Source organism: Typopeltis vanoorti, chromosome 9, assembly GCF_054136105.1.
Source record: "Typopeltis vanoorti isolate ZY-2024b chromosome 9, IOZ_Tvanoo_1.0, whole genome shotgun sequence".
In the NCBI taxonomy this organism is placed as follows: domain Eukaryota; kingdom Metazoa; phylum Arthropoda; class Arachnida; order Uropygi; family Thelyphonidae; genus Typopeltis; species Typopeltis vanoorti.
The window spans coordinates 87455924-87469014 of NC_143557.1; the positions used below are offsets into that span (position 1 = coordinate 87455924).

The 13091-nt window shown below is 35.9% G+C and overlaps 1 protein-coding gene across 1 annotated transcript in view; it reads left to right on the plus strand.

Annotated features, from left to right (window-relative positions):
* Positions 1-13091, plus strand: part of Fen1 (Flap structure-specific endonuclease 1) — a 253230-nt gene that overhangs the window by 161902 nt on the left and 78237 nt on the right. The window contains exon 8 of the mRNA XM_090397341.1: positions 8437-8568. Within this exon, the coding sequence (XP_090253467.1) occupies positions 8437-8568 (132 nt within the window). The remainder of the gene's footprint in view (positions 1-8436; positions 8569-13091) is intronic.

A 13091-nucleotide genomic window follows, 5' to 3' on the forward strand; every position in this document is an offset into this window, starting at 1 on the left:
TTAAAGAAAATAAATGAAAACACACTTAATGACCTAAAAGTTATTTTTAATAACATCTATGATACAGGATACATCCCTGATCTAAGGAAATCCATCTTTGTCACTATTCCCAAAATTCCAAGAACTTTTGAATGTTCAGAATATAGACTAATAAGTTTAACATGCCATGTTACAAAATTACTACTGAGAATAATCCTAGAAAGAATAAAAGGCACTTTGTTAGTAGAAATAAAAGACACTCAATCAGGTTTTCAAAAAGACAACGGTACAAGAGAAGGAATCTTCAATTTGAAAACATTATGTGAAAGAAGCCTTGGCAACCAGAAAAGCATATATCTTTGTTTTATTGATTACACCAAAGCATTTGATTCTATAGATCACAAGAAATTAATGCATATCCTACAGAATAACAGGTTAAAAGGAAAAGATCTACGTATAATTACAAATATATACTGGAATCAAATGGCCTCAATAAGATACAAAAATGCATATTCTGGCAACTTTGAAATCAAAAAAGGAGTAAGGCAAGGATGTGTCTTATCACCCTTACTGTACAATATATATAGTGAGCAAGTTTTTTAAAATATTTCAGAACTGAAGGGTGTAAAAGTCGGAGGTAGGAACTTCAACAAACTTCAGGTATGCAGATGACACAGTCCTTATAACTGAATCGGAAGATGATGTTCAAAACTTAGTCACAGAAATTTACAACAAAAGCTTAGACATGGGGCTAATTATTAACCTAAAGAAAACAAAGTGCATGATTATATCAAAAGAACCAATAAATAAGAAACTAAACATAACTGTTAACAAATAGAAAATTGAACAGGTTCGGTCTTTTATATATTTGGAACAAATGTTTACAGACAGAGGAAATTCCCTTAAAGAAATAAAAAGAAGACTAGAGATAGCAAGAAAAGCCTTTACTGATATGAAAACTGTTCTAACATCCAGAGACATTAATATAGACACAAGAAAAAGATTAATAAAAGGCTATATCTGGTCAAGCCTTTTATACAACAGCGAAACTTGGATTCTAAATAAAGAAGCAGAGAAAAAATTAGAAGCTTTCGAAATGTGGACCATCAGAAGAATGTTGAAAATACCATGGACAGAGAAAATGAAAAACGAAGATGTTTTAAAGAAAGCAAAAATGAAAAGGACATTAATGAAAATAATTAAAGAGCAAAAACTTAAATATTTTGGACATCTAACTAGACAAGAAGGCATTCAGAAATTAATATTAGAAGGGAAATTGGATGGAAAAAGAGGGAAAGGTAGACCCAGGAGAATGTGGTTTGAAAACATTAAGGACTGGACTGGCTTGAATTACCATAAATGTTCCAGAGCAGCAAAAGAAAGAAAAAGGTTTCCATGACATGGTTGCCAACCTCCTTCTAGGGGATGACACTTGAAGAAGCTAGGGCAACTTTCAGGATTACTTGGTTATTGAAAAACACATTAAAAAGCAGATAATGGAGATATCATTGAAGCTAAGGCAGCTTTCAGGATTACTTGGTTATTGAAAAACACATTAAAAAGCAGATAATGGATATATCTGCTCAGGTCTGATCACCTGAGTTTCTTGCTAAGAGGATAGATTGAGGGTTTATGGATTGCAAAGGTTGGTTGATAGGCAAAAAAGGGAGAATGTGATAGAAACATTTAAGATACTTAAATGATTTTATAAGATTTGATGGAGGGGAAATGTTTCAGCACTTGGCTAGAGGGGGAAGAACAAGAGGCCATCCATGGAACTTGGGTAAGAGTGTGGTTAGCAAGGGCATGATGGCTTTATTTTTTCCTTGGAAGGTTGTAAATGAATGGAATGAGTTGCCTGAGTAATTTGTGAGTGCTTGGTCTGTGGTTTCAAGTAGAAGTACGATGGATATTGTGTTGATAGGTTGGGTCTCCTGTGATGAGTCTTAGGACTCTGTGAAAGTGCCCATGCAATAATAATAATAATAACTAGCAGTATACAAGACCATATTCATACCATTTTAACCTATTTTTATATGATTGGATTTGAGAGTTGGATTAAAATCAAAACAGTTCATCACTGACTAGTGGCTGTAGATATAAAAGTTTTGAGAAAAAATAAAGTAGTGAACCGATGTCATTGAGTGGCTGAATCACATTAAAAATCACATTAAGGAACTTGACATTGTTAGCATTCAAGAATTCTTGACAGAGTTGATTAGGTGATATGGTCACTAAGGAATGGAAAAGGTTGGCAAAACAAGTGTTTGAAGGCCAAATGGCAGGAAAAAATACCTGGAGAAGAAGAGGATCTAGGTTGATCAATGCTGTCAGTAGTGCTCTAGAAGATAGAAATATAAAATCTGTCAGTATTTGTCAGTGCTAGCAAGTGGTAGACTAATTTGGAGAAAAATTTTGATAGGAGATTAGTAATAGCACTTAATCACATACTACTGTCCTGTACTATCCTATACACCCCTTTAGGGTACATATCAGGAAATTGGTGGTGGTGATCTCTTTTACCTTCCCTCTCATTGAATCTTTGAACTCCTGGAAGAGCCATAACAATGATAATAAATTCATAGTGTATATTAAAACATTATGACTGTAGTCTTCCAAAATGTTCATATATCCAGAATGCCACTTGGTGAATGCTACCCAAGCTGCTGTTAAACAGGTTATTGGTTGACACACTAACTGACTAACTGCATAAAAGAAGTTTACTCCAAACTCAGTTAATATTCTGATTGCAATTAGTAATGCTTTAGACAAAAATAATATTTTAGGCAATGCTTTAGACAAAAATAATATTTTAGGCTGAATCTTGCATTTCTCTAATAACAAAAAAGCATTTCATCTTTCTGATGAATGTTTGATTTTGGAACATATTTAGGACTTATTATAAAACAACTTTTGGTTCCATAGATCAGTTAATTATCATCATTAGTTTCCTGACATGCAGCCTCAAACAGTGTACAGGCTACTGTGACAGTACTATGTAATTAAGTTTACATTATTACTAATCTTCTATCAACAGTTTTCCTCCAAATTAGTCTGCTTTTGTCATATCTGATATTTCAGTCTTCTATAGCACTTCTGATTGAATCAATCCATCTGTTATATTTTATATAATTTATAGTCTAACCAAGTGGGGCAAAAAACTTCCAACATCTTTCTCTAATCTAGAGTAATTTAATAATAAGGTGTGACACCTTTTGGCAACTGGCATATGGAAATATGGGTTCTGCATTGCTTCAACCTTGGTATCACCTCTGGGGTCTGGCTCCCACTGAAGAGACCTCAATAAAGTTCGAAACTGATCTGGGTAGTGACCCTTCCCATAATGCATAGCATTATACATGTCCACAAGGAGATGTGCTTTGCATTATGGGATACTAAGGAAAGGGATGAGAACTTAGTCCACCTTTGCCACAAGTTGCCCCAGTCCTGAAGATACTTCAGGTGCAAACTTTGTTTGCTTACACTTGGATAAAGGATTAAACTAAATATATAATTTATAATTTACCATTATTATTGCCACCCAAGACCTCATGGAGTCAAAGACTCATCTGGAAGGTCCTTTTATCACACACACACAGCTCATCATACCGTGCTTTGAACACATTCAAACTCCCTGCAGACACCACACGCTCAGGCAAGGCATTCCAATCATTTACAACTCTGCATGAAAAAAACCTGCCTCTCACTCCCCTACTCACCTTCTTTATACAGTTTCCAGGGATGACCTCTGGTTCTCCCCTGATCTCCCACTATTTTCTGTAGAACTTCTCCAGCATTGATCCTATAACAACCCCTTACCAACTGGTAGATCTCTATCATATCTCCCCTCTTCCTCCTGTCCACCAGACTCTGCAAATTACATCTTCTCAATCTTTCCTCATACTCGACATTCCAGAGGTCAGAAACTACCTTAGTCAATCGACCCTTTCCAACATCTCTTCATCCTTCTGAAAACCAGGTGACCAAATCTGGGCACAATAGTCCATGTGTGGCCTAATCAAAGCCTTATACAATGGAACAAGAATCTCCCTACTTCTACACGTCAGTGTCCTCTGCATCATTCCCAGAAGCCTTTGTGTTGTCTTCACAATTTTGGCTATGTGTCCCCTAAATTTCAGATCCTTATCCACTATCACACCTGATCTCTTATTTCTTCCACCTCCAACAATGTATCTCTCACCAAGCATAAATTCTGCATCCCATCTTTGAAATTTTAAAACCTTACATATTGCAACATTGAACTCACATCCCCATTTACCTAGATCTTGGTCTTCATCTAGTCCTTTTCCTGCCATCTTAGTATGAAACACCTGTTTGCAAACCTTTCCTCTCTCATTCTGCTAAGTGACCAGGTTAGATTAGCTCTACTCATCCATTCTTGAATTTTTTTTTTTGCAAGGCAGAAGAGGCCATAGCAAACAAATACCATGTGCGTGCGTGGGTCAGGAGCAGAGTAATCTGTTGATATTCTTCTTGAACTGTTGAAAGTTGTAATCCTTTGGAAATGCTTGATTGGGTATGCTGTTCCACAGAATTAAGGTGACTAGGAGTAGCAAGTTCAGTGAGTTTGTAGCTTGATTGTAAAGGGAGTTGAGCAGCTATTGCTCGAGTTCCTCTAGATCTGGCAGAAATGAGAGGCATAATGGAAGCTAGTTCTACTTATTTATTTAGCTTATGGCATCAGATAAAAATTATGTGATTTCAGACATATATACACATACAAAACTTACAAGATTTAAAAAGGAAATTAAATTAAAAAAATAAGAACACGTCAAATTTTCAGATCTAAAAGTTGCAGCCACTGAATTGCCTTGGGAGAAGCCATAAGAAAGTCTTGATTGCCTCTGAACCTCATTGATAATGTGATAGTCTGGTTTTCAGACCCACAGTCGCAGGCTGGAGAAATCCACATTCCCCATTTGTGGGGTGAATAACATGCATCTAACATGACTGCTCCATACTCTATTGAGGGTAACCCAGATATTAAGGGGAAGTTCAGATCCTGCAGAATATCAACCAATAAGGAAATGCTCCCACGCTACACGAGCTCTGCCAGTCCACTCCTAGTGCCATGCATCTAGCTCATTTTAGTTGCGAAGCATGTTTCTTATCATATTCATCTGGTGGGTATCTTGATTTTAATCAACCAGATTCAATATTTATATCATGGTGAATAGGATGAGATGCATCCTTCAATAATTTATTGAACTTTCGTAATAGGTTTCTATTTCTCCCTATGTGGGAGTGGTTCTGTGTGACTTAGAACTGACAGCCAAAATAAAGGCATTGTTCTAATAGTACTGCTTTTAGTTTGCATTGTCTGATTTAAAGCTATGTTGATTAAGTCAATACTTGATAAGTATTGACTGTTCAGCCAAATAACTGAACAGTATTCAGTTGTTTAGCTGAACAACTGAATTGAATATGCTAATCCCAGTGCAGAAGCAAGGAGATTAGATGCCTGTGCTCTATAGGCTTTATCTTGGATAAAGGATAAAACCCAATATATAATTAGTAGCATAGCCAAGTGAAAAAACTTCCATAAACTTATCTCTAATCCAGAGAATTTTAATAATAGGGTGTTGGCACCCTTTGGCAACTCGTATAGGTAAATATGACTTCTCCATTACTTCCACCTTAGTATCACCATCCCTGGGTGTGTTTCCCACTGATGAGAACTCAATAAAGGTCGAAACCAGTCTAGGTAGTAGTGGCCCTTCCCTTAATGCATAGTATTATACATGTCTGCAAGGAGATGTACTTTGCATTATGGGAGATACTAAGGCAAGTGATGAGAACTTATACCACCTTTACCACGAGTTGCCCCAGTCCTGAAAGTACTTCAGGCGCAAACTTTCTTTGCTTACACTTGGATAAAGGATAAAACCCAATATATAATTAGTATACAGGGTGTAATTTGGACAGTTAAGAGGGACTGTGGTTGAGGTAGCAGAAATTTTGAGTTCAGTTAGAAACAGAATATCAGTTTTAGATGACTGAAGGTGATGATGCACATAATTTAAGTTATTGTTGATGAAGTTCATGTGAAGGATCTCTTTTGTGTGTGAGATTTTTGAGTTACGTTTTTTTTAGGTTGGCTTATTTTTTAGTTTACTGCAGATACGCTATACTTATTTAGGCTTTGTTTAATGTTGCAAAAGGTGAAGATAAACATGAAAGGGAACATACATTGAGAGAAAATAGAGTTGTATAACCTCCCTTCAGACCCTGGCAGTGAGGTTATGCACCAGTTGATCTGGAATCTTCCTAAAAATTCATCAGTGTACAGGAACCATCTCATTTGGTTCCTGTACACTAACTAGCTGCCAGTCCGTGGAACTACATTTACTGCTGTATTTTAAAAGGAAGAAAATTCCAAAGCATATGAAATTTCCACCAGGTGTAATTGTTCGTGCTAATCAGAAAGGTTGGATGGATCAAGTATGGAACATACGTCCAGGTAGCTTGTTACGTCAACAAAGCATGCTAGTCTGTGATATGTTCCAGGCGCATTTATCGGAGGCTAGCAAAGAGAAAGCACGTGAACTACGTATAGACCTAGCAGTCATACCAAGTGGTCTAACTTCCGTTTTGCAGCCGCTTGATGTCAGCTTGAATAAGCCATTTAAAGATCACTTACATGAAAAATGGAGAGAATGGATGTCATCTGGTTTGGTGAAGATGACAAAGGGCGGGAATTTTCAGAAACCTGAGATCACCCTAGTCACCAGCTGAGTTAAAGAAGCATGGGATTCGATACCATCTGAAATGATTCAACGCTTATTTCTTAAATGTGGAATAAGTAATTCAATGGATGGATCCAAAGATCACGTCATATACGAAAGCGAGGATGACGCACAACAAAGTGGAGAGCATGAAGACGATGACGACAACTGCTACACTGATGACGCAATCCCTGCAGATCAATTTATAAATGAAATGTTTGATGACTCAAAAGATGAAGATGAATTTAAAGGATTTTGACATTTTGTTTTAAAATAAATATTTCTTTCGTTAATTCATATTGTATTTTGACATTTTTTTTTAAAATAAATATTTCTTTCATGAATTTGTATTGTATTATTTATAATGTTATGGAACAAGATTAACAGATCGCATTATACGTGGATATGGCATTTTATATCTAGTTTTCAAACAAAATTTCTAGTTCGCATTATACGCGATAATATACGGTAAGTTCAGATTCTTGTTATATTCTCTTGATTTCTCAACTATTTGCTATAAATTAAAAAAAACTAATCTTCACAACCACTGTTTGGGCTTGTTTTTCATGTTTCTCTTCCGTAATTTTCTTAGCCTATTTTCAATTATTCTGGTATCAATAATTAATGAAATAAAATTTATATTTATGATACTTAAATGATGTTTCATGTAGAATACCATATGAAGTTTTTTTACTGCACTGAGTCGACTTTCCAGTGTTATTTAGTATTTTTCTGTATCTGTTTATATACAGGGTGTTCGGGATAAATTTGACATATTTATAATTAATTATATTTTTCCGTAAGTTACATGTATTAACATACACTTCTCTTCATTTAAAAGTTTGGACCCTTCTTCATTCATATACAAGATGTCAGAAAGGATGGATAGCTGGAACCCACCTGAATCATGGAAGAGAATAACTTGTATCATGATGATTCGTGCCCGCCATCAAAATAAGGATATTACGACTGCTGCCCAATGCTCCCTGAATACAGTAAAAACAATCAGGCATGAACTAGAGACTTGCAATGGTGACTACGAGGATGTAGCAAGAAGAAAGATCCCTAGCAGACGATCTGATTGCGTTCGTACAGCAGAATTCCTCGCAAATCTGCAGGAACAGGTGTTGAAGAACCCTGGCATTGGAATTCGGGCTTTGTTCGTGGAGTTGCTAACTGTAGTCAAGCCCTGGATAACAAGGGTAGCCAATGGTAGGCCGTATGTATGGCAGCAGGATTCGGCCCCTTGCCACACCTCTGGGAAAAGTCAAAAATGGTTGTCTGAAAATTTCTACGACTTCACCAGTCCAAATGTTTGGCCTCCAAACTCCCCAGACCTTAACCCCATGGATTATTTTGTATGGGGCGCAGTTGAAAAAGACACCAATCGCACTTCCAGTAATACAAAAGCCCAGTTAATGGATAAAATTAAAACAGTTTTTGCGGCCCTTCCCAGGGAGACTGTAGCATCAGCTTGTTCGAGGTTCCGAAGCAGAATTGAAGCTGTGATCGATGCTAATGGTGGTTATTTTGAGTAAATCTTGTTGATAGTATTGTAATTAACTCTGCCTGTAATGTTTTTTTGTCAATTCATTAAATTTAATAGATACAAAGAAGATTTTCTTTTTCCTTACGAAACTGTCAAATTTATCCCGAACACCCTGTATATATATATATTTATTTATTTATAAGATTTTCATTTCTTTCACAGTTTATTGACTTATGTATTCTTCTTGGCTGTGATTATTGTGAAACAATTAAGGGAATTGGTCCAAAAAGAGCAGTGGAACTTATTCTTCGCCACAAATCAATTGAAAATATCTTAGAGCACATTGATAGTAAGGTATGTTTTTAGAAATGTTTTCGTAATTGCATTTATTTATGTGTACACTGTATTAGTATGAATAATAATCAATCAGTATTATTAACGCATTCACATTGAACAGCATAGTCATACAAAAAAAAAAGTATGACTCGCCAGCAATTTTTCTCAACAGACTGTTTCTCTAGTAAAGCATTTCCTCCTAGAAACTCAGGTTTTTTATCCCACAAAACAGATAAACAGGCCTAAAGAATATGTCTGCTTAATTGATAAAATATTGGCTGCATAGCTTAGTTTTTTCTTCTTTTTTTTTAATTAAATATAATTTCAGAAGAGCCCATCCAACTCAGCTGATTCTCTAGAGCCAGATTTTGGGGTTGATTGTTAAATTTTAAAAATTTCGAGAATATAAAGTTCTTAAGCACTAAAGAATCAATTATAATTCCACTATATTTGCAAATGAAGATGCAGTTAAAAAAAAAAAAATTCAAATATAAATTCATAAAAATTAAATAATTTTAGAAGTTGCTCCTAGATCAATTCATCACAACAACCAGTAACTGAACACATATATAAATGTATCCCCCAGATGTTGGAATGAAGCACAAATAAATGAATTGCATTTAAAAATAAATAAATATCATGCTTTAATAGTTATTTCTAATTATTTAATGTTTATCTGCTTTTATGTAATACTTCATAAATTAAAAATGCGATGCTATTTAAGTTATAAATTATAGCTAGAGGTATTTCTGATTATGTTAAATTTCATCTGCTATTATGTGATATTTATATAATTTTTTTTTTAACTGAATATTTCTCCAGATGCAATTAAAATCATTGATAGCCTTAGGTCAGCTATCTATGATTGGTTAAGGGTGGATGTTGGTTGTCACCTCTCATCAAAAATTAGTGAAATGCTTACTCCCTTTGAGGAATAAAAGGCATTAGCAGATTTATTTTATTCCAGATATTTCAGAATATATATGCATTTTCTGAAATTATTAAATGATTATTAAGATGATGTTTATTATTTGTGGAAAGGCAGCAGGAGTAGATGATATTCGATCAGAAATGTTGAAGTATGGTGGTATAAAAGTCTTACAGTGGCTGCACTGCATAGTTCAGAAAGCCTGGACAGAGGCACGAATTCCCAGTGATTGGAGTAGAGCTCTCATAGTACCCATATATGTAGACAGGGAAATTAAACTGAATGTGAGAATTACAGCGGTATTTCTCTGCTAAGTGTTCCTGGCAAGATCTATGCAAGTATACTTGAGAAACGATTGAGAAGAATTGTGGAAGAAAAGCTGGGTGAAGAACAAGCTGGATTCAGGCCAAATAGAGGCTGTCAGGATCAGATCTTCATTTCATGACAAATAGTCAAGAAAGCATGGGAAAATAACAAAGATCTGTATTTAAGTTTTATTGATTTGGAAAAGGCATATGACAAGGTGCCAAGAGAGAAGCTATTCAATACGCTACAGTTATATGGTGTCAATGGGGCATTATATCAAGCAATACTTAGTCTTTATTTGAGTTGTAAGTCATCAGTTAGAATTGAAAGAAGTACAGGAAGATAGTTTAATCTTAAATCTGGTGGGAGACAAGGATGTACATTATCACCTCTGTTATTCATTATCTATATGGATTACATTATGAAGGAAAGTGATATTAAACCAGATATCAAAATTGGAGATGTTAATGTCAGCTCTTTGCTTTATGCGGATGATGTTACACTTCTAAATAAATCCGCTACAAGTCTGCAAGATTCTCTGACTAAAATGAATAACTGTCGTAATAGATATGGTATGAAGGTCAACAATAAAAAAACAAAGACAATGAAAATAGGCAGAATAATTGAAAATGTCAACTGTGTTGTGAATGGAGAACCTGTGGAACAAGTGAAACATTTCAGCTACTTAGGCACGATTTTTAGTGAAGATGGTAAATTCAATATAGAAATAGACAACAGAATCAGCAAAGCTGGTATGGTGGGAAGTCGATTGAATAAATTCATATGGAATAAGAGAGAAATTAGTCGGAACACTAAATTAGCTGTATACAAGACAGTGTTCAAACCAGTTTTAACTTATGGATCTGAGAGCTGGGTCAGAAGTAAAACACTTGACCAAAGACTAGAGACTGCAGATATGAGAGTCCTGAGAAAGATCAGAGGCGTGAACAGATGGCATCAATGGCAATATCATATTAAAAACGAGGATATTAGGAAAGAACTTGGCATTGTCAGCATCCAGGAATGCATTAGCAGAGCTAATCTCAGGTGGTATGGTCACTTAAACAGAATGGGTGAAGAAAGATTAACAAAACAAGTGTTCTCTGCCAGGTTGGCAGCAAACCAACCCAGAGGAAGACCAAAATATAGGTGGATTGATACGGTACAAAGTGCCTTAGACGATAGAAATATCAGATCTGATAATGTTGGAGTCTTGACAAGTAACAGACTGATTTGGAGGAAAATTGTAGATAGGAAGTTAGTAATGATGTAATTTTTTTCATGTAGTACTATCATATCCTGTACACCCCTTGAGGGTACATGGCAGGAATTTGATGATGATGATGTTTATTATTAAGTCAGAGAGAGAACTAGTTGTTAAAGTTTTTAGCATTTGTCTGTGGATGTTCTTCAACTGTTCATTAAGAATCCTTATTTTTAACCATCAAACTAGATATAATAATATAGTATATTACCTAGATATGATAGAAATTAATTATGAAGAAGGGCTATGATAGCAAGCAATTAGATGCACAGGCTGTATAAAAGAAATGGCTGCAAGTTTTTTGATATGTAGAGTGAGATTGAGGGAAGAATGGATTTGTATAAGAGAGATGACCTGCACTTGAATGCATTTTAGCATCAGGAGTCTTGAAAAATTATTAATTAATATGAGACCAAACACAGGCAGGGTAACTGAATTATGATGAGAGGAATTGTGAGAATCTGCAGGTAAGAGCAACAACTTTAAGCAACTGTGTTAATGATGGCAATGGTTAATATTATGTAAATTATTATGAAGTGAGAATGACTCTTTGTTCATCTGGTCAGATCTATCAAGCGTGTGCAAAGATGTTTGCATAACTAAGAAACTAGATAAGAACAGAGATCAGCAAGTTGTTAAACTGTCACAAAGACAACAGACAAGAGCATACAAAAAAGCATACAGTAATTTGTTATGTCTGTTCATGAAGACTCGGAGTATCAAAAACAAAGGGATACAATAATAAATTTAGTTTACTCCTTTATCCAAGTTTGAGCAAACAAAGTTTGCGCCTGAAAATATCTTCAGGACTGAGGTAAGGTAGTACAACACTGGGCAACTCGCAGCAAAGGTGGATCAAGCTCTCAACTCCTTGTCTCAGTATCTCCCATAATGCGCAACACATCTCCTTGCAGACATGTATACTGCTATACATCAGGTGGGGGGGGGGGGCACTACCATACCGGTTTCGGCCTTTATTGAGGTATACATGTCCGCAAGGAGATGTGCTGTGCATTATACATTATGGGAGATACTGAGACAAGGAATTGAGAGCTTGATCCACCTTTGCTGCGAGTTGCCCAGTGTTGTACTACCTTCCTCAAGCAGCATGTGACAGAAGAAACTTGTGTTCAAAGAGTGTTAGATCTGATTATAGTATCAGAAGGGGTTTTAGTTAAAGATGTAACCATTCTGCTTCTGGTTTGGTGACAGTGAATGCAGTACTCACTTGGGAAGTTGCTAACTTTATGAATGTTCCATTTAGGAAAGGTTACATGCTGAACTACAAAGCAGGAAATTATGGCCACCTGAAGAGTATAATGAGTTCTGCACCATGATATCAGTTGTTGGTCGGAAGGATATTGACAGTGCATGGGAAGTATTTAAAAAATACTTAATTGATGCGATATCCAAATGTGTCCCTAGAGTTCAAAGAATAAATAGAGTAGGAGTGAAATGGATGTGTAATCAAATTAAGCAAGAGATGTAAGAAAAATGACGTGGAAGGAATACTGTGTACATAAGGATGATGTCTGTTATTATAATCGTAAGCAGCAGGCAAGAAGAGTCACAAGTGTTGTGCGGAAAGCTAAGTCTGAGTACGAAAACAAACTGCAGACTAAAAATAACCCCAAAGAATTCTCTCGATTACAGCAAGTAGAAAAAAGAATGAATATGAATGAATGACTCTCTGAATGCAAATGATGTGAGGGTGACAGATGCAGAAGAGGATGTTCAACTAATGAGTGCCCATTTTGCCAAAAACTATCAACCTGGTGTATGCAACATTGAGTTCACTGCTACTGCTTCACTGGATGAAGAAACTCAGATGTATAAGAGTAGGTATTAAAGCTGCTGCACAAACTGAATAAGAATTCAGCTATAGGGACTGATGAGGGTCAGCATCCAGGAATTCGTTAGCAGAGCTGATCTCAGGTGGTATGGTCACTTAAACAGAATGGGAGAGGAAAGATTAGCAAAACAAGTGTTCTCTGCCAGGTTGGCAGGAAAACGACCCAGAGGAAGACCAAGATATAGGTGGAT